The sequence below is a fragment of the Myxine glutinosa genome, chromosome 1 (assembly GCF_964187855.1).
Source record: "Myxine glutinosa chromosome 1, kmMyxGlut1.1, whole genome shotgun sequence".
Lineage (NCBI taxonomy): Eukaryota > Metazoa > Chordata > Myxini > Myxiniformes > Myxinidae > Myxine > Myxine glutinosa.
This window is the reverse complement of record NC_136261.1, coordinates 112,649,339-112,671,888: the sequence shown is the minus strand read 5'-3', so window position 1 is coordinate 112,671,888 and position 22,550 is coordinate 112,649,339. Positions and strand designations below refer to the sequence as shown.

Genomic DNA, 22,550 nt, shown 5'->3' with positions numbered 1-22,550 from the left:
TTAATGAGTCAGAGGGTGGCAACATGCCCTTCTTGGTCTATATAACAGCCGGTAGAGTAGTGATGGAAGTATCCAGAGATGTACACTCCGTAAGAGGAGACCCACAGGGGAGTTTCCACTGGAACTGCACCATGTTGAAGAAGTCCAAGATTTTACTTTTGTCAGGCTTGTGTTTCCTCTCACATGGTAAAAAAAAATTCCACCATGTTTTCAAAGATTTACAATGGCAGAGTGGGGTCAGTGACGTGCTTGGGGTAAAGCCCAGGAAGAGTTCATCGCTGTGTGTTCACACACCTAACAGATGGGATTTATCTTGAGGATTCCCAACAGAGGTAGATGAAGACAGACATCCCTACAATGATGAAATGAAGGGTTATTGAAAGTACGGAGGAAATTTGAGCTATAAGAAGAAGACGAGCTTACACAGTGAGCACATGTGTAGCCTACATGTCAATAAAGAAGAAGCATTATAAGAAAGAAGAAGAGTCAGCTGCACGAGGTGGATTGAAGACGAAGGATGAACGTTTTGAATTGTGATTGAAAAAAACTTTTAATATCCGATGAAAATACTTTTGGGTATATTGAGAAGTAAAAGTTAGATATAAAAGTAAAAGAAACAAGTACACATACATTCAAAGTACACCGCCCCATGCCAAATAATTAAATATGCTGCAGCGCGGCATTGCCGGGGCGCCTCCGGCGCCCGGCAATACCGCAGTGCAGCTCATTGAGGCTGCATTGGGAGGGAGAGGTGTACACTAATTGATTGATTAATTGTATAATTAAAATCAATAAAAGATTATCACAAAATATTTTCATAATCAATTGGCTAATCGCATAACTAAACCAGTAGTGCTTCATCCGAAGATGTATCTTTTAGAAATTTAATTAAATAAGTCATTTATAAAAAATTAAATAATTAATTGATTACTCAATAAATAATTAATCGATTAATCAATAAATACTTAATAGATGAAATGATTAATCAATAAATCAAAAATATCCTTGATAGCCACATCACTTGGTCACTCATGTCCAAATATTAGCTTCCCAGCTCAAAAGGTGCCTGAGATATTGGCCAAATGAGAAAGAAAATAAATAAATGATTAATAATGAAAATAAATAAATAATAATCATAAAAAAATTAAATTATTAATCAATTTGGTCAGAGAACACATAAACTACCACTATTTCATCAGAATCTGTAACTTAAAAAAAAAAAAAATTTTTTGTCATTAATCGAATAATTAAATAATTAATCGATTAATTGATTAATTAATAAATCAAAAATATCCTTTGCAGCCAAATCACCTGGTCATTGGCATGTCCAAATATCAGCTTCCTAACTCAAAAGGTGCCTGAGTTAATAATGGTCAGAAGATAAATGAAATTTAATTAATTAAATAAGTACTTAATTAAACGCTAATAATTAAATAACTCCTCAATTAATTGATTATTCAAAAAACAAAAAATACCGTATTTGACAAAGGACTTGCTCACGACTGTGCCGAAATTTCAGCTTCCTAGCTCAAAGGATGGCTGAGATATCGTCCGGACAACCAAGAAAGAAAACAAACAAACAAGAAAACAAACAAGTACACATACATTCAAAGTACACCGCCCCATGCCAAATAATTAAATATGCTGCAGCGCGGCATGGCCGGGGCGCCTCTGGCGCCCGGCAATACCGCAGTGCAGCTCATTGAGGCTGCATTGGGAGGGAGAGGTGTACACTAATTGATTGATTAATTGTATAATTAAAATCAATAAAAGATTATCACAAAATATTTTCATAATCAATTGGCTAATCGCATAACTAAACCAGTAGTGCTTCATCCGAAGATGTATCTTTTAGAAATTTAATTAAATAAGTCATTTATAAAAAATTAAATAATTAATTGATTACTCAATAAATAATTAATCGATTAATCAATAAATAATTAATAGATGAAATGATTAATCAATAAACCAAAAATATCCTTGATAGCCACATCACTTGGTCACTCGTGTCCAAATATTAGCTTCCCAGCTCAAAAGGTGCCTGAGATATTGGCCAAATGAGAAAGAAAATAAATAAATGATTAATAATGAAAATAAATAAATAATAATCATAAAAAAATTAAATTATTAATCAATTTGGTCAGAGAACACATAAACTACCACTATTTCATCAGAATCTGTAACTTTAAAAAAAAAATTTTTTTTGTCATTAATCGAATAATTAAATAATTAATCGATTAATTGATTAATTAATAAATCAAAAATATTCTTTGCAGCCAAATCACCTGGTCATTGGCATGTCCAAATATCAGCTTCCTAACTCAAAAGGTGCCTGAGTTAATAATGGTCAGAAGAGAAATGAAATTTAATTAATTAAATAAGTACTTAATTAAACGCTAATAATTAAATAACTCCTCAATTAATTGATTATTCAAAAAACAAAAAATACCGTATTTGACAAAGGACTTGCTCACTACTGTGCCGAAATTTCAGCTTCCTAGCTCAAAGGATGGCTGAGATATCGCCCGGACAACCAAGAAAACAAGAAAGAAAGCAAGAAAGCAAGAAACCAGAGTGAAAACTGAGTACTCTCTTTCAGCGTGCGTCACTGCCGAGCCCCCTTTGGTGCCCGGCAATGACGATTTGCAATGCCTGGAGATGGCATAGGAAAGGAGCGGTGTACAACAAGAAACCAGAGTGAAAACTGAGTACTCTCTTTCAGCGTGCGTCACTGCCGAGCCCCCTTTGGTGCCCGGCAATGACGATTTGCAATGCCTGGAGGTGGCATAGGAAAGGAGCGGTGTACAATGAGTGAAAGAAGGGATAACGGGCAGAGATAGTTTGTAAAAAATTTAACATGCAAATGTTTTTGTTGTTTTTTTACCTCGCGAGTAAACTACAAAAAGGTTGAGAACAAAATAAAAGAGAATACAAGAAACCAGGTGTATGGTGTTCGGCCAGGGAAGGTTAGATGAATGAGTGAAGAAAGGAAAAGGTAGCAATGTTACATAATCTTTTTAAAGTCTTGTTTCACATGTATAACACAATAGAAAGGGGAGTGGAACCACGTGTTCCTGTAAATGGGCTGCGATGTTATCCTTTGTTGAATGCGAGTGAATGCTGTTTCCCATTGAGGCTACATTCCAGTTTTTGAGGCTGCCAAGCTGCATTCTTATGCCATTTCTGAAGCCTTTTGGATCTTTCTGCAAAGCGAGCAACAACAAGAAAGGTATTTTATCAGTCGGAAGGGTGGAAAAAAAAGAATGAAATAAGACACTGTGGATACAAACATAAAGCACAAAGTATGTTTTCTTTGTCAAGGTGAGCGACTTAGACCTCAAAAGAACATGAAAAATTGACGTCACAGAACTAGGTACATAAGGAGACATGGAAATGGGCAAGCGGAACCAACGCCACGTAACATCATCTGAGATCGAACTTGGATAACAAATCTGGGAGACAACAAAACGCCTCAGCAGTCTTGTGCCTCCATCCGAATGGACAGAATTTATCAGGCCATAAGAAATGGCCTTTAGTGGCAGCAACAAAAATGCAAGTACTGTACATACAATGGCAAGCAAACAGGTATTTACAAGTAGAGAAAACAATGAAATGACATACATGTGCAACAATTACAGCACATATACAGTGCCTATAGAAAGTCTACACCCCTTTCAAAAATTTCACCTTTTGTTGCCTTATAGCCTGGAATTAAATTGCATTAAAACAGACTTTTTCCACCTTTATTAACCAAGTGAAAAACAAATTCTACAAATTTCAGAAAATTAATTAAAAATACAAAACTAGAATTTATTGGTTGGATAAGTGTCCACCCCATGCATGGGTTGGCAATTTACAATTACAATTTACAATTTACACCCCAAGCAATTTACAATTGCTCCATGCATGGCTTGCGGACTTCCTCTCTGGTCGTAGTCAACGTGTGGCCCTGAATGGATTTCTCTCATCTCCCCTTCCTGTTCAGGCTGGAGTTCCCCAAGGCAGTGTGCTGGGCCCTGTGCTTTTTCTGGTCTTTATCAATGATCTCTCCGACTCTCTGGAAAATCCTCTCTATCTCTTTGCTGATGACTCCACTCTCTGCCGCTCCATTCCTCTTCCCTCAGATCGGCAGTCTGCAGCCTCCTCACTCTCTGAAGACCTGGACAAAATCACAGACTGGTCAAACAAGTGGAACATGTCTTTCAATCCTGACAAATCTCACTCTCTTACTATGTCTCTCCGAAAAGATCGACTGGACAACCCTCCCATCTACTTTCTCAACAATCCTCTCCAATAAGTTCTGTCGCTCAAGCTTTTGGGTCTCACTATCTGCCATGATCTTTCTTGGGAAAACCACATTTCCAAGCTGGCCTCCAAAGCCAGTCGCCGACTGGGCATCCTCTGTCGTGCGAAGTCCTTCCTCGGCACACCTGAGCTCCTCACCACATACAAGGCTTTCATCCGCAGCTCAATGGAATACTGTTCTCCCCTATGGGCTGGTGCTCCTGCCTCACACCTGGCCCGGCTTCACGCTGTTGAATCCAAAGCTTTCAAAATCATTGGAATCTCCCGCGATGAAGCTACCTCTGAGGGCCTTTCACTCACTCACCGCAGGCAGGTAGGTGGTCTTTCTGTCTTCTACCGACTCCTCTCCGGCCTTGCTCCCCCAGCTCTCTCTGTGCTCTGTCCCCCAAATATTCCTACAGGTCGCACAAGATCTGCCAGCAACCCTCTGATGGTTAAACTGCCGAAATCTCGGCTTTCTGCTCACCTTCACTCTTTCATTCCTCTTTTCTCCCGCCTCTGGAACAAACTCCCACACTCCCTTCAATCCCACTCCTCCCTCCAGGTCTTTAAAACAGCTGTTCACCACCATCTCTTATCTTCGCCCATCCAAAACCTTGATCTTTTCTACCCCCACTAATTCACCCCAGATCCACCTTGTTTGAAATTCCAACTTCTTTCCTGGAAGTCCTGGCAGTGTCCATATGTTTATACCTCTCCCACCCCCCCCCCCCCACCCCCTTCCCATGCCTCCCCCCCAAAGCCCTCTCCCTCTCACAGATCTCTCGATGTCTCCATGTCTCTCGGTCCCTGCTCTCAAATGTTGTGTTTGTGTCCTTCCCCCTCTGTCCCCATCTTGTCTACCGCTCCCGATGTTATTTGTTTTATGTGTCTGTTTGTCTTTCTGTGTGATTAATGTTCGCTCTTTCACGAGCCTCGATCTTGTTTACAAAAAAACAACAAAAAAAAAAATACCATAGGAGGAGAGTTTGGTGAGCTGAGTGGGGTGCCAGACCGTATCGAAGGCACGTGATATGTCAAGGGAGACAGCTCTAATTTCCTGTTTGGCATTGAGGACCTCCATCCATTGTTGAGACAGCAGAAGCAGCATGTCCAGAGTCGAGTGACCTGGTCTGAAACCAAATTGATGATCAGAGATCAAGCCATTGGAGAAGAGGAAAGATTTCATATCAGAAGTGATGATGGATTCCATTACTTTGATGAAAATTGGGAGCAGGCGGATTGGTCGGTAGTTGCAAGGATCTGTTTTTGCACCTTTTTGTGTAAAGCGGTAATGTTGACTGATTTCCAAGCTGATGGCAGATGACCTTGAGCAAAAGAGAGGGTGAAGAGCAGAGAGAGAGGGAGTGAAAGAGCGGCAGAGCAGGATTTTAGGACCTGTGGGCTCCTGCCGTCTGGTCCAGTTGCAGAATCAGAGTCGAGGATTGACAGATACTTCTCCACCTTGTCAGGAGAGAAGGGCACGGAGTCCAGGAGCAGCTGGGTACGAATGGGTAAGGTGGATACAGAGAGGGACAGGTTTGGGACACACGATTTCGAGGCAAACACAGAGTTGAGGCATTCAGCTTATTCACATGCCAAATCAGCTGTGTAGCCGTTTGAGGTAAGGAAGGGGATGGAAGGGTAACAAACACAAGAAACAGATTTGACCAGATGCCACCAGGATTTGGAAGAGGGAGACAGGTTTGAGAGTTCAGTCTTGAGAGTAGAGAGATATTGTTTCCTGGGTCTCCTGAGGGTGGACACACACTTGTACCGGGCTTTGTGAAAGGAAATGAGATTGCCTTCAGTTGGATTTGCTGCCTTCCAGGAGGTGAAGGCAAGTTGTTGCAGGGCAACTGCCTCACCACAAGATTCTGAGTACCATGGACGGGAGGAAGGGTATGACAACTGAAAACGAGATGGGATAAATTTGTGCATGAGAGAGAGAGCAGTTTACTTTGGAAGAATTCCCAGGTTGAGTTGATCTCAGAGGTGGTAGAGATGGGAGACCAGTCCAGATGATTGATGGTTGCTTGAAGACCGTGCCAGTTGGCCTGAGTGAAATGCCAGTCTCGTCGATGCTGAGGAGGCTCTCTGAGATTGGCCAGAGAGATGTCCACTTTAACAAGCACATGATCAGATGAACCGATTGGAGCATAAGAAGAGCAGCAGACATTTGCAGGGAAGTTAGTCATAACCAAGTCTAGAAGATAAGATGCTCTGTTGACTGACATCGGGGTCGGGAAATTGACAGATTGTGTCAGTCCCAATGAGTCGCATAAGTCCTTTGCTGAGATGCCCTGGCTGGTGAGAGAGGTACCCACACCCAGCCAGCTGAGCTGGCATGATGACAATTGAAATTACCACATATGAGAAAGAGAGTGTTTGGATGAGTAGATAAATGTTGGTCCATGTTTATCAGACAGCGAGATGTAGATGGAGTCATCACTGTTTGGTGGACAGGACAACACACATATGAACAAAAGGTGGGAGCAAAGGGGAAGCCGTCGACAGAGGTACTCTTGGGGGTGAAGTGGAGAGAGGGCAGTGCAGGGCGAGTGAGGAAGAGAGTTTTTGATAAAGATAGCAACCCCACCTCCAGGACGAGGCTCAGGCCTATCATACCGGAGGAGGGAGTAACCAGGGAGAGATATTAAGGAATCAGAAACATCATGAAGGAGGAAAGATTCTGTTAAGCAGATCAAGTCTGGTTTGTCAGTAGCAACCTGTATGGAGAGATCAGTCAAGTTTGAGCAAAGGCCCTGGATGTTTGAGGTCCATACCGTAAATGAAGAGGAAGGGGGAGCATCGGATACAGAACGGGGGGTGGGGGGGGGGGTAGGGTAAGATGTGGAAGAGGAGGAGGAGGTAGGGAGAACTGTTGATAGTGTGTCAGAGATTTCAGAATAGCTCAGAGAAAGGGAAGGATGAGGAGGACAAAAGGTTTGATTGTGATTGGGTGAGGCACAGTGAGGTGTTGTTTGAGGGGGGCAGAGCGAGAAAGAAGGTTGGGGGAGATGGAAGTGAGAGTTGGAAGGGAGAAGAAGCGGGGAGGATGCTTTGAGAAGGAGGGGTGAGAGGGGAGAATTGGAGAAAAAAGGAGGATGGGGAGTTTAGGAGGGGAGGGGTGAGGGGGGAGTTTAGGAGAAGAGGAGCGAGGTGGGGGTTTAGGAGGGGAGGGGTGATGGGGGAGATTTGAAAGGGATGGATGATGGGGTAGATTAGGAGGAGAATTTGGACTTGTGATTTGTGATTTATTGTGATTAAAAAAAAACACTTCCATACACCGACCTTGACGCTCGGTTTGCAAGCCACCATCTGCAATTCCAATGTAAGAGACATAATTACTCTTCTTTTGGGGCTTCAGAGTCCTAAGGGGTCTTTCGGGTCCTTGGGGTCTTCTCGGTCTTCATTATCTTTTGTGTCTTTAACAGTCTACAGGGTATTTTGGGTCTTCGGGTATTTTTGGTATTTGGGGTCTATTGGTTCTCTGGGGTCTTCTGGGGTCTTCTGGGTCCATGAGGTATTTTGGGTCTTCGGGTCTTACCAAAATTTTTGGTCTTTGGGGTCCATTGGGTTTTCATGGTCTTTTCAGTCTTTTGGGTATTTTGGGTCTTCGGCGTATTTTGGGTTTTTGGGGTCTTTTTTGGTCTTTGGGGTATTTTGGGTCTTCATAGTCCTTGGGGATCTTCTGGGTCCTTGGGGTCTTTTGTGTCCTTTTTGTCATTTGGGTCCTTGGGGTTGCTTGGGTGTTTTGGATTCTTAGGGTCTTTTGGATCTTTGGGGTTCATTGGGTCTTCAGGGTATTTTGAGTCCTTGGGGTCTTTTAGGTCTTTTTGTCATTTGGGTCCTTGGGGTTGTTTGGGTCTTTTGGATCCTCAGGGTCTTTTGGGACTTCAGGGTATTTTGGGTCTTCAGAGTCCTTGGGGTCTTCTGGGTCCTTGGGGTCTTCTGGGTCCTTGGGGTCTTCTAGAGTATTCTTTATATTTTGTTTCTTTAACAGTCTACAGAGTATTTTGGGTCTTTGCCTATTTTGAGTGTTTGGGGTCCATTGGGTCTTTGGGGTATTCTGGGTCCTTGGGGTATTTTGGGTCCTCAGACTATTTTAGGTATTTTAACCGGTGGACACACAGTCGTGTTCAAAGATTGCCCCTTAAACCGCCCCCCCCCCCCCTCAAATGCCTCCGAAAGCACTACTCAAAGCCTTTAAATAAAACCTATCATTATGAAGGTGGACACACACACACACACACACACACACACACACACACACACACACACACACACACACACACACACACACACACACACACACACACACACACTGTGTTTGATATGGTAGATACTTTAAAATACCTTTATTGTTGGTATTAGCTGAGGAGAAACAATTAAAAGACTTCAAAAGTGGTCTTACAGACGATAGGAGTGCAGCTTGGTTACTCTTCAATGAAGCAACTGGGCTTATGAAAGTTATCTCTGTAATAAAAAACATCAATTAAGAAACAACATTCACTCGCATTCAACAAGGGTTCATCGACTATTTACAGGAACACGTGGTTCCTCACATTATTTTTTGCAATATGCTGGTCTGGGAGGACGGTGTTTGAACTCTGTTTGAATCATGCGAAAGAGTTTAATTAAAGTGGTACTTCTGTTTGTTTGCTTGATGTTCAGTGTTTAATAAGAACAAAGTATAAGAAACAACCTTAGGTTGTCAGCCATTGCACATGCTTTTGGAGCCTAATGGCCTCTTTCTATGTTGAAGTTCCTTGTAAAATAACTTGTATTTATCTTTATTTATTTATTTATATATTTACAATGTCAGAAACGAATTACATTTCACAGGGTGCTGCCATCTCCAAGCATGAAAGGCAGATATCGTGATATCTACCGGCCTACTACAGGCGGAATTGCTCTCCTCACAGCACTCTATACTTGTGATCAGGTGTGTTTGTGTATGTGCATTTACGTACAGGAATCGGATGGATCTCAGATGATGATGTCATGATTTTTGAAGAAGTGTCAGAAATTGGCATCAAAGTGAAATGACAGCATAGCTTATCATCATTAGCGGAGAATCCACTAATACAAATGAGATAATTCCCACACTTCTATGATATCTGCAGTTTTCATTGAAACTATATTATAACTAGAACGCCACTCAGTCGAGCGCATACTCCCGTCGTGGGTTTAGTTGGAATAATACGTTTTGTTTAACATCTCCTCTCCCCAAAACAATAAATGAAAAAAAAAGTAGGCCCTAACTGTCAGAGAATTTATTTTGATATATCTCGGAATTAGAGGAGAAAAACATCATTTAAGAATAAGAATAAAAGCTTTAATGCAGTAAAACAGAAAAAATCTTTCTCAAAAAAAATTCCAAAAAAAATTCCTGGATCCGGAATAATATCCTGAGCTTCACCAAAAACTAACTATTCGTTCAGCCATTGACAAATCTGGAAATAATTATTTATAAGTTCATCAAATACTGACACTGAGAATGACATTCGCTGAGCTAAATGTTGATATCTTCTGAGGTAAAAAAAACAAACAAAAAAAAAAAACAGTTTTAAAGCATTATACGTATCAAACGATACATTTTATGAAACGGGGAAACCTAATACACACTTTGGTGGTTTTAAAATGACAGAATATGTCTTTATTAGAAAAAAAATGAACATTGAAGATGATGCTGCTAAAAAAAATACACCGCTCTAACGCATAACCACGAGTTTAAACATTTACAAAAAATATGAAAACTATTTTCATATTACAATGTTAAATATAGAATATAAAGAAGATAATGTTAAAAAAAAATGAGCCCTATCTTCCAATGGTAAAAAAATCCTTCCAAAAATTCCTGCATCGGGAATAATATCCTGAGCTTCACCAAAAACTAATCAATTCTTCCTTATCCCAAGGGCAATCATCCCACCAACTTTCATCCAAATCCGTTCAGAACTTTTCCAGATATCTTGTTCACAAACACACGAACATACGAACACACACACACACACACGGACGGACACGAACGAATGCGTTACTCCCTGGCGGGAGTAATAAACCTGAAAATCGCAGAGCCAGAACCAGAATTATTTATTTGGTCTGGGAAGCCCATGCGAGGTTTCTTCTTCTTCAGCCTCTCACAACCCTGGGTGAATATGCGATCTTTTCAAAAAAAGTTGGAATTTTGCCAAATCTGTTTTATTCCTTTGTTAATATACCTCAGCCATTGATAAATCTGGAAATAATTCTTTATAAGTTCATCAAATACTGACACTGCGAATGACATTCGCTGAGCTAAATGTTGATATCTTCTGAGGTAAAAAAAAAAAAACAGTTTTAAAGCATTATATGTATCAAACGATACATTTTATGAAACGGGGAAACCTAATACACACTTTGGTGGTTTTAAAATGACAGAATATGTCTTTATTAGAAAAAAAATGAACATTGAAGATGACGCTGCTAAAAAAAAATACACTGCTCTAACGCATAACCACGAGTTTAAACATTTACAACAAATATGAAAACTATTTTCATATCACAATGTTAAATATAGAATATAAAGAAGATAATGTTTAAAAAAAATGAGCCCTATCTTCTAATGGTAAAAAAATCCTTCAAAAAATTCCTGCATCGGGAATAATATCCTGAGCTTCACGAAAAACTAATCAATTCTTCCTTATCCCAAGGGCAATCATCCCACCAACTTTCATCCAAATCCGTTCAGAACTTTTCCAGATATATTGTTCACAAACACACGAACACACACACACACACACATACACGGACACGAGTGAATGCATTACTCCCTGGCGGGAGTAACTAGATTGGCACTCGGTGGAGTGCAAACCTCCGCCAGGCTGAACACTTTACATTTTGTGTCCCACTGAGTGCTCAGATCTGGATCCGACATGAACCAAAATCTAATTGGCTTGTCCTTGTCACTTACCCAACTCATCCACCAAGTTTTGGCAGAAGTCATCCACAACTTTTTAAAATATCATGCTATATATCGTTTTTGGCTCTAGCACTCAATGGTGAATAATCACTTAAATTGTTTTTTGAATTCTCGGATCCAGATCCCGATCCAGATCGTCACCAAAATCGAATAGATAAATTTTGTCCTTGCCACACAACCAACCTGTTCAACAAGTTTCGTCTGAATACATTCACAACTTTTTGAGATATCATGCTATATATCAGATATAGCCCTGTTAGTCAAAGTTGAAAAATATTTTTTCCTAAAAAAATAATTTTTTAAATGAAAACAAATAAACAAAACACCTGAAAAAAATAGATGTGAAGAATCACTTTAAAATTATCTGATCCGGAATCTTCACCAAAATATAATCATTTCGTCTGTGTTACCTACCCAACCTCTCCACCAAATTTCGTCCGAATCTGTCCACAACTTTTTGAGATCTTTTTCACAAACAAACAGACAGAGGCGAAAACATAATCTCCATCTACCTTCGGTGGCAAAGGTAATAGTCCAGCGGATTAGCAAACCAATTGTTCATTTTTTGATAAAAGCATCAAAATTGGCATAGACATAGATAATTACATAGTAAACAATTTCAGATATGGAGTCACTTGAAATTGTACCTATGTTGGCCAGAGCGGCCATTTTCCAATATGGCCGCCATGCTGCATTAGCGATATAGATAATGCCTACTAGTACCCGACTGCAAAGCCGCAATGAGCCGGCGAAGCCAAAGCCTCTTGCCACTATTTTACCCATCACTATGGCATCAGTAGGTTAGGTAGTTGGTAGTAGGTAGGTGTAGTAGGTACCGTACCTAGTTCAAAATGACACCATTTGCATTCTGGATGAGATTAAGATTTATAAAATTTCCTTCTTGATTAATTCGGTGAATTCCGTCTCAACTTCGGATATTTCCGGCCGTGAAAAACTATCCCCTACGGCCGTGAGATTTCTAAAAAATAATTCTTCGTCAATTTTAGAATATTTGACGCCGTTTTCAGCGTCCGAAATGTGGTAATAAGCTTTTTTGAAATATTTTTTCAAATACTCGAATCTCATTGGTTCCGGTAATTGGTGACGATTTTCGTTGAAGGTAACCAGGGCCCGTGTGGGTCCGGGGAACGAGGTTGGTCTTAAAGTATTTTAATTACAAATTAGAGGTGCATAGGATTGTGAATAAAAAAAAGACGAGTGAAACAAACTCCTATTGAACCTTTTTCAATTTGTTATGCATACTTCCGCATCCGCAAGATGGCGGCCTCCATTGAGCGATTTGGTGCGTCAAAGCTTCGAAATTCTCAAGGGATCCAGCAAAATCTGGCTTTTCAACATAATACGTACGCGTTCATTCACAACACCGGCTTCGCCGGCTACTAGATGTCTTTGTTTGTGTCTAATAGCCACTTTAGAGCTGCCAATTGCTCATGATCTTATGCCAGAATATTAACCAGGTGCTGGCCTGAATATGTATGGGAGCCATTTTTCAAAATGGCCGCCATGTTAACAAAATGGGATCATATCTGAGCATATTGCTTTAAAACAGTTCAGCTTATGTAAAAATTGATGTACTGCTAGGTATATTAGTTTCTTGGACATTCTCCTTCACACCAGCAGAGAGCTGTGCATTTAAGTGCAGCCTTTTTGCACTTGCAGCGGTTACGGCATCCTTTCTTGCAGCCACAGGAGATCAACTCATAGCAGGTCTTGGATGCTTCAGGAAGTGTCATCCAATTTGGTTGATGAAGTCCATCATCAGTCTTTATCCAACCCCAGCTACATGGAGAAGGAAGTGCAGGCTGTGGAAGCAGTGTCTGACCCCAGATATGGCCACCCTGGAAAACAGCCCTCTTAACATGTTGTTCTAGAGCAGCCTGTGTTGGCGGAATTCGCTTAATAGAGTTATTCTTTGCAAACAGCTTCTTCCTTGCCTTGTTAACATCAGTGCAAGTACTTGTTCGATCAAAGAGGAGTATGACGAACCTCTCAATGACACTCATGCTTTGTTCCGAGATCCCACTGGGAGCACGTGCCAGTCGCAAAAGTGCATCATTGAGCTCCGGCAGTGAGTTCCAAGTAGCCCATGCAGTTTTCTTTCCATGTCAAACAAAGGCTGACACCGTATCACACCCTGTTAGGGCATGAAACATTGGAAGCGCACGTGATTTCTCTGGACCCAGACAGGCTGTAATTTTGTGGGTTGGTATGTAGCGAAAACTCTTTCCTGTTCCAAAAGCTAGCCACAGTTCATCTTTATCTGGTAGTGTATAAGCTACCATCACAGCCAACACCACAACATCGGTGTCAACATTACGTACTAGTATCTGGTGATGTCCGTGCTTTGCAGCATGTGCTACATGCAGCAACATTAGACTGTCTGCCTCTTCATGGTTGCATGGTGCAAGTGAGTCAATGTCCTGTTGTGGTGGCACACAGAGTACCCGGTCCCCATCTGTGACTACCAGCTCCTTGTTTTCAGTATCGAATGAATGGATGAGTACTATTGACAGGAAACTGAACAGTTCTGTCTTATTGATATCCACACACAAGAAGTCCTGCCAGTTTTTTGGTATGGGTGCAGACTCAACAACACGTCTGCGAACCCCCTTTCCACGTTTTGCCCTGGCTGTTGCTTTTGGAGAATCAATTACATAGCTGTCTCAGACCAGATCTAGATGTGATGCATGTTGAAGCTGTCCTAAGATGTATGGGATGAACACCTGACTGGCATATTCAAGAAATGTCTTTGCAATTCCTGGCTTCAGTATTTGAATGATGGCTGCTCCATCTAATACTATATTGGTGACACGAGGAGCTTCTGATTGCGCATTGGAAAGGCCTTCCAAACACGTCAACAAGTCACTCTTGGTGCCTAGGTGAAGTCTCCCTGCCTCAGAGAGTGCTGGTGGGCATCCTTGGTTCTCGTCTCGAAAGAATTCATCAAGATTTCCATCCCGAGTCTGACAGCCGATATACAACCAAGAAAATAATTCCATGTCACTCTTCAGGGAGGCAAACTGTTGCTTTCCCTTAGGTGCTTTGTCTATAGGGGTGCCTAAAAGTGGTAGCTTATTACGGTGAATTACATCATCGATTGACTTGGTCCTGTCTAGGAGACGTTCCTTTGTGAATTGATCAAACTGTTCTTGGCCTAGGTTATTGGCAGTACGGACTGTCTTTAATACTGAAGGGTCTGCAATTTCTTTGGTATCGAGGACAAGTAAGTCTTGGCTCTCCTCATCAAAAGGGTTGCTCAGTTCCTCGATTACCCTCACAAGTGAACGAACATCTTTTGCAAAGGATTTCTGTACACTCGATGTTTGATCATGGTGACATAAGTCTACTCGTTTTTCCCAGTGAAGCTCCACATTCTCGAATTCCTGAATAACTCTGGCAACCTCTGGGCCAGCAATCATCCACTGCCACAGAGCACTTGGGTTCTCTGTGAGACCAATCGCCCCTCCATCACCCTTGATGCAAGCATTTTTCTGTTCATGTGCTTGATCAATAGTGATGGCTGAGAATACCCGTTTGGTCTTCTGCACCGTAAAGTGACCAGCACTAAATTCTCTGTAAACGTCTGGGTGTTGCTTTGACAGTTGAGCCATATCTCTCAGATGCACTGGTATTCAGCGCGCATAGTTTGCGTGATCTAGTGCATAGAACCATGGAGTCAGTTCTGTCAGTGCATCCAGATACTTAGTAAAATTGGCTTCTCGTATGGAGTGCACATAGATTAGAATGCAAATTTCCAGTGCCATTGTTGTTGCCCAGTACTGAAACTGTGGGCAATTCTGTTGTCTGTCATTACACCAGGCATCAAAGTCCACTGGGGTCTCTCCATCTTCTGTATTGGCAACACTGTAGTGGTTATAGGTTCGATGTTGCAGAATGTATAAGGCACTTTGTATGGTATTTGGCTTCCAATGCCACCATGTCACCCATACTGAGCCTGGCCAATAGCTCAGTATCCTCAACAACTGCTGCACTTGCCCATACATTGCGGTCAATCTGAAATGTTGAAGCCTCATGAAGGCCATCATTACCAGCCAAATGTCCACAGAAGAAGCATGAAGGCTCGCTTGCAATTGTTTCTGTGCTAGCAGGCCACGATCTAGTCCGTTTGCATGGAGTATCACCACTTCCACTCGACCTAGCTGCTACACTTGGCATCGTTCTTTTCTCTGCTCTTCGCAGCATTGTACTGTTGTAGCAGAGCATGCATGTGTGATGCCACTTAGCCTCGTTGGCAACCATAGCAGCTTCAATACCAGAACCACCATCTATTCTGTCCAACTGCAATGTTCTTGGTAACTGTCTTAGTTCATTGAATTTGACAAGGTTATCAGCAAGTGACTTGTACCCTCTTCCAATGTCTGACCGTTTCGACAGTGCCGGGCATCGAAGCGACTCCATTGTTTGCTCCTGGCATATAACACAAAGTTTCCAGTTTGTATGAGCTGGCTGTTGATATGCAGGCGATGCACATGTGTCCACAAGTTTGAACCGTTTTGACATGATTAATTAAGTGCCTTAGTCGCTATTATGTGCTATCGGGTCACCTATTACTGCAACCGCCACCTCTATCACAATATCTTCTAAGGTGCACCATCCATCACCACCACCACCATACTCTGCAAAGGCATGTAACACATTATTAGGTTGATTGTGGTCGCTATTAAATTCATTTGTAATGTGATTGAGTTAGCACTGAAATTTCCAATAAATCGCCACCATTTTCGTAAAATGGTGGCAATTTTGAAAAATGGCGGCCATATATATTGTTGCGGTTTTGAGTTTGTACAATAAAGGTTAATTTCCCCCTCATAGTTTAGTCACACTACAACACGTAGCCTCGCGATAGTTCAGTTATTTCTCAGTATGTGTAAGCATAGTCGTTTTCCTGTGTTAGTTTTGCGTTGAGTAGAATAATGAGAGTTAGGTCCTTTCATTGCTTATGCCGCCTCGATACTTTGGCTTTTGGCGCAAATTAACACGAGGCAGGCCTGACAAGTCGAGACAAGACCGAAGGAAGGCGGAGGAGAAGCCGACGGTAAGCGCGAGCCGCCAATCAAGGCTCAAAGGGAGTGGCTTAGCACTGCGTCAAAAGGCGTGGTTAGAACATTCGATGGGACTAAGGGTGTGGCAATAAAACCCTTTGTGCAAAGCCCCCACCCGAGCAGTTCTGCGGAGAGGTGAGCTGAACCGAGTTCTGAGGGAGGTGTGCTGAACCAAAGAAAAGAGAAAGAGGGCTCTAGAGTTGAGAGAGTTCAAAGAGAGAGAGAGAGAGGATGTGCATGAACCAAGTTATAAGGCACTCTTACAAGTTAAACGCTCGGTTGAGCTTGAGGCAGAACCTCTATTGAGTTACGCGAGTGAGAGCGTGCCGTTATTTAATTGCGCTGAGAGAAACCGCCAAGCCTGGCGAAAGACGCGTACATTTCTCCGCCTGCCTGCTCTGCCCTTTGTTCGAGAGACGCACTGCAGGGATCCCTCCCGCCACCTGCTTGCCTTCATCGAGGGACGTGCTGTGACCGTGGAGAGCCACGCCGGGCGAAGCCGTTCCTGGATGACCAAGGCTGCGCGTTCAGCGCGTGAACATCATCCTCCCTTCATTTCCCCCTGTGAGTGTGATCGGGCCCGTGTCTGGGATTTAGTTTAGACTGTTTAAGTTCTGCTCTGTGTCTCTCCGACTTGTACATAATAGTGTAAATAATCATTAAACCTGTGTTCTTCCTTCTATTCGATCGTCCCCATCATTTCCATCTATTGACTAAGCGTCGTACGAATAAAACCGCTCAAATCGGGTTCCAATACCAGAGATCTGCACGGACCACGTGGAACGTCATCCGCTCGGACGTACTCAAATTACACGTGGTTCGTGCGAGGCTTGATCCCCGCTTCCGTGGTGACGTGAGTACTTAGGTACGTGCGAACATCGTCCCGAAACCCTGTCTCGCGTCCGACCGGAAGTGGCGATTCATATCTCGCGGTTGCGACGACCCAAGAAGAACAAGGGGCTTAATCTCCCCTTGGTAAGGGCAGGAGGGTCGCACGGAAACCATAACGATATTTTATGTAACCCTCTGTTTGATATTCTGGTGCAATAGTATTACCAACTTACACCTTTAAAACGACTTCTAGAATCATAAAGTGACATCTAGAGCGGCACATCTATATTGCGAATGCCATATGGCCACCATTTTGAAAAATGGCTGCCCTGCCCGACAGAGGTAAAATTTCAAGTGCCTCCACATCTGAAATTGTTTAGTATATAACATTCTATGCTTGTGCCAATTTTGGTGCTTTTATCAAAAAATGAACAATTGGTTTGATATGTTGAGCTAATCCGCTGCACTATAAGCAGAGAATTTCCTGATTTAGTAAAACTTGTAATACCCCTTCGTACCACTATGTACAGAAATAATTGGGGTCCTCCCCATTCCTGAACCCCATAACTATTAATTTATCTCACGGCCTAAAACTTTCCCATGCACACCCTAAAATGATGTTTAACCTTTCCTTATCAATGACGATGTTAACGAGTTTCCATATGGTTTCTGCGATGTGTATTTCAGTGATTGAGTATGGCACGATGTAACCACAGTATGTCGTCCTCTTTTACAGGTTTCTGCATTTGGATTCATCACAAATAATTACAAGAATTTTTCCGACCATTACTTTGACAAGGCCTACAAGAGAACTGTGTTTTACATCAATCACAATTTTGGTCTTGAGATGAAGCTGTGGGAAAGATTGGACAATGAGAAAGTGATGACTTTATTTACCCGAAATAACACTGCAACATTGCCATGATGTTGCAAGTTCAAGTTTTACTTTCCTATTTATCGGAGTTATTTCTTCAACATATGGGCCAGGCTACTCAGGCACACTTTACAAGAACTTCCTCAGAGGACTCCTTCAATTATCAAAACATTACTTAACCAGGATGTGAAATATTTTGGATTGATTTATCGCATGTCTGTATATTTATAAATGTAAACCTAAAAAGGCAAATCTCTCTCTCTCTCTCTCTCTCTCTCCCTCTCTCCCTCTCTCCCTCTCTCCCTCTCTCTCTCTCTCTCTCTCCCTCTCTCCCTCTCTCCCTCTCTCCCCCTCTCCCCCGCTCCCCCTCTCCCCCTCTCCCTCCACCCCTGCCGGCTGTTATGATTCGGGTATGGCGGTTGTGTGCGCTGAGCTGTGAGTACTGTGCTGTGTTGGCGTCTTTCCTATCCCCCTTTCACTCCATTTGTGTCCTTGTACATGTTTGTGAAGTTTCCGCGTGTTTCCCTTCCTTGTTGAGAAGAGAGAGATAAAGAGAGCGCACATGGTAAGTGCTTCGTGGGTTCTTCTTGAAACCCTTGGTTTGCAGGCCTGCGTTTCATCTGCCATGTTGATGTTCTTATCGCCTTGTATGCCGCTCATCGGTGGTTTATCTTCCTCATTATACCTCTTTTTTCCTTATTTTCATTTTCCTCCACTTGCTGGTTTCGTGTGGCAGGTTTCTTTTGTTTAACTTAAACTTCCCTTGTTTTGCTTTAAGCTATGGCAAACGAACGTTTGCACGATAGTGTGTAGGCCTACGAGTCACTCACTCGCAAGAACGGAGTGATGATTGCTCCACCTGACAGAGTTAGTGTTGATAATGTCGTGATTGCTCTAGGAGAGCTCGTTGAGAGCTCTGATGCTTCGGTTCGCCACATCATGTCGTTCCGATGTCATTGCTATCTATATCATTAAAAGGCTTATTTCTGACGTTTGTAATCGGAACTTCTCTCCAGCTATTGCTCCTGTCACCCTAAGATATGTGTGATACTATGTAGTTATGACGAACCCTTCCATATAAGCATACCTATGTTTCCAAATGTCTATAAGTGTGGAATAAAAGCTGAAAATCAGTGAAAAGTTTTGAATAACCCACGCCATTTTGTTTTATGCACAGTGAGACGCTGCACTTGATACCGAGGAGAAGAAGAAGACGTCCCGATGTGTGCCGGACGCGCAGAGACTCGAGAGGCATGCTACGCCTTTTAATACAAATAATGTGGTGCTGTGCACACACGACTCGATTGCCAGAGAGGTAGGCCACAACGCGTTGGTACAAACAAAGAGCCTTTAATAAGAGCTCGCACTTCAGCACTGGGCCGGCTCGAGCTTAGAGCCCGCATATATGTCCCAAGGCCACGCCTTGCCCCCGGGCGTGGCCGATCGGTCGAAAGACGGGGCATGCGTTTTCGTTCCCCGCCTGGACGCTCGCGCCACCCACTGGTGCGCGGAATTATTGTCCCTTGTGCCTGCCACACGCGCCCCCCCAGAATTCCCGTGCACCTGAAGGGTGAGTTTGTGGGGAAGCCGGATGACCCGGCCGAAACGCCCCCTGGCGATGCGTGCAGGGCTGGGGGGTAGCGGGACGGCGGGCTGGGGGGTGCCGGGGGTCTGACCACCAGGGGGCGGCCTCGACGCGGAAGCAGAGCTGCTTGCGGGGGGTGGACCAGATCGAGGTGGACCGGCTTGAGGCGGTCCACGGAGATGCGATCTGGGGCACCGCCGATGTCGACGGAGAAATATTTGTCCCCGATCTCCAGCACGCGGAAAGGCCCGTCGTACGGGGGCCGTAGCGGTGCCCGGTGGGCGTCGTGCCGGACGAAGACGTACTCCGCCGTGCGAAGCTCCGGGGCGACGTGGGAAGACGGGCAACCGTGGTGTGCCGTCGGCACCGGGGCGAACCTCCGGGCGGTCTCCTGAAGGGCGGAGCGCTGTTGCGCCGTGGACCAAGGAGCCGTGGAGTCGGGGATAAATTCGCCCGGTACCCGCAGTGGTTGCCCGAAGACCAGCTCCACCGAAAACGTGCGCAGGTCGTCCTTGGGCGCCGTCCTGAGGCCCAGCAGGACCCAGGGGAGCCTGTCGGCCCAGCTGCCGTCGCGGAGGCTGGCCCGGAGCGCGGCCTTCATCGAGCGATGAAAGCGCTCGCACAGGCCATTGGCCTGGGGGTGGTAGGCCGTGGTACGGTGTAGTTTTACGCCGAGCCCTTGCGCCACCACAGACCAGAGCTCCGAGGTGAATTGGGGGCCGCGGTCGGACGAGATGTCCGAGGGGGCACCGATCCGGGCAACCCAAGTGGCGATGAAGGCTTGCGCCACATCAGCCACAGACGTCGCCGCCAATGGGACGGCCTCCAGCCACCGTGTGGTGCGGTTCACCATGGTGAGGAGGTGGGTGAACCCCCGCGAGGGGGCAGAGGTCCCACCAAGTCGACGTGCACATGGTCGAACCGACGCTCGGGCACCGCAAACGGGGCCAACGGGGCCTGGGTGTGGCAGTGGACCTTTGCGCGCTGGCACGCGAGGCATGTCCTGGCCCAGTCGCGGACGTCCTTCCTGAGGCCATGCCAGACGAACTTCGTGGCAAAGAGCTTCTGGGAGGCCTTCGTGCCCGAGTGGGACAGGCCGTGGATGGCGTCGAACACTGGGCGCTGCCAGCCAGCGGGCACGATGGGGCGAGGCCGGCCGAGGGAGACGTCGCACAGGAGGGCCGCGCCCGTGGCGTCGAACGGCACCTCGGTGACGCGGAGGCCCATGACGGCGGTCCGCAAGGCCTGGACGCTGGGGTCGGCGGTCTCGTCCTCCGCCATCCGGGCATAGTCGATCCCGAGGTGGACCGCATGCGCGACGGACCGGGAAAGGCAATCCGCCACCGGGTTGTCTTTACCCGCCACGTGACGGATGTCCGTCATATACTCGGACATGGCAGAGAGGTGATGCTGCTGCCGTGCCGACCATGGCTCGGCGACCTTGGCCATCGTGAACACAAGGGGCTTGTGGTCGACGAAAGCCGTGAACGGGCGGCCCTCCAGCAGATGGCGGAAGTGTCGGACCGCCAGGTGGAGCCCGAGCAGCTCGCGGTCGAAGGTGCTGTAGCGGCGTTCGTGCGGGCGAAGCTGCCGGCAAAAAAACCCCAGTGGTTGCCAAGCACCACGCACCCACTGCTCGTGCACCGCGCCCACCATGTAGTCCGACGCGTCAGTGGTGAGGGCGATCGGCACATCGGGCGCCGGGTGCGCCAGCATGGTGGCATTGGTCAGGGCCAGCTTTGCGCCCGCAAACGCCGCGGCCATCGGCTCCGACCAGGTGATGTCACCTTTGCCCGGCTTGCCCCGGAGGGCCTCGTGCAGGGGGTGGAGGAGCCGGGCGACGTGGGGCACGAAGCAGTGGTAAATATTTACCATGCCCAGTAACTCCTGGAGCCCTTTGATCGTGCGGGGTCATGCGAAATCCCAGACCGCCTCCACCTTGGCCGGTAAAGGGACGGCCCCGTGCCTGTTGATGCAGTGCCCCAAGAAGTTAATGGTGGCAACGCCGAAACGGCACTTTGCGGGGTTGATGATTAGGCCATGCTGGCCCAGGCATTCGAAAAGCGTGCGGAGGTGGAGCAGGTGCTCCTCCCGGGACGCGCTCACGATGAGGATGTCGTCCAGGTAGACATAGAGGAAAGGTAAGTCGCGCAAGACGCTGTCCATAAGCCGTTGGAACGCCTGGGCCGCATTCTTCAACCCGAAAGGCATTCACAGGAACTCGAAGAGGCCGAAAGGGGTGATGACAGCCGTCTACGGGACATCGCCTGGTTGTACGGGGACCTGGTGCAGTGGTGGTGGCGGCGGCGGTAGTGGGCGGGGCGTAGCGGCGGCAACGAGGGAAGCAGGAGGCGCTGGAGCCTCCGCACCGGGAGTCACTACGGCAGCACCGTACACCGACCATGTGTCGCAGGCCACGAAATACTTGTCGGCCTCTCCAGCCAGGGCGCGGGGTTTCGTTAGTTTGGAACCGGCCAGCGTGAGGCACACCTGTGCAGGTAGCTGACATAGGAAAAGTGCTCGGAATAAGAAATCCGGGCGCTGGTCTCCAAGCAGGGACAGCATGAAATCCATCCGGACGGATGGTCGTGTGTCGCCAAGGGGGGGAAGGTCCAGGAGGCGGTCGGCACGTTCGACCTCTGTGAGCCCGAACGTGGCGAGGAGGAGACGCTTGAGCGCCTCGTACTTGTGGTCGCCCGGCGGGCGCCGAAGGATGGACACGACTCGGGCGGCAGTGCCGGGCCCGAGGGCGGTGACCACGTGGTAGTACCGTGTCTCGTCTGCCGTGATGCCTCGGAGCTGAAATTGAGCTACGGCCTGCACAAACCAAACGTCGGCTTGCACTTCCCAAAACTCGGGGAGTTTGACGGCGACGGCGTTGGTAGCCATGGCGAGTTCAGGGGTCAGCAACGGCTGAACCAATCG

General features: G+C 45.6%; 1 protein-coding gene across 2 annotated transcripts in view; it reads left to right on the top strand.

Annotated features, from left to right (window-relative positions):
- Positions 1 to 19,180, top strand: part of LOC137427534 (alpha-N-acetylgalactosaminide alpha-2,6-sialyltransferase 2-like) — a 139,193-nt gene extending 120,013 nt beyond the window's left edge. For both annotated transcript variants that reach the window (XM_068117107.2, XM_078776238.1), the window contains 2 exons: positions 9,133 to 9,232; positions 17,903 to 19,180. In XM_068117107.2, coding sequence (XP_067973208.2) covers positions 9,133 to 9,232; positions 17,903 to 18,091 — 289 coding nt within the window. In that variant the 3' untranslated portion in view covers positions 18,092 to 19,180. The remainder of the gene's footprint in view (positions 1 to 9,132; positions 9,233 to 17,902) is intronic.
- The last annotated feature ends 3,370 nt before the right edge of the window (positions 19,181 to 22,550 follow it).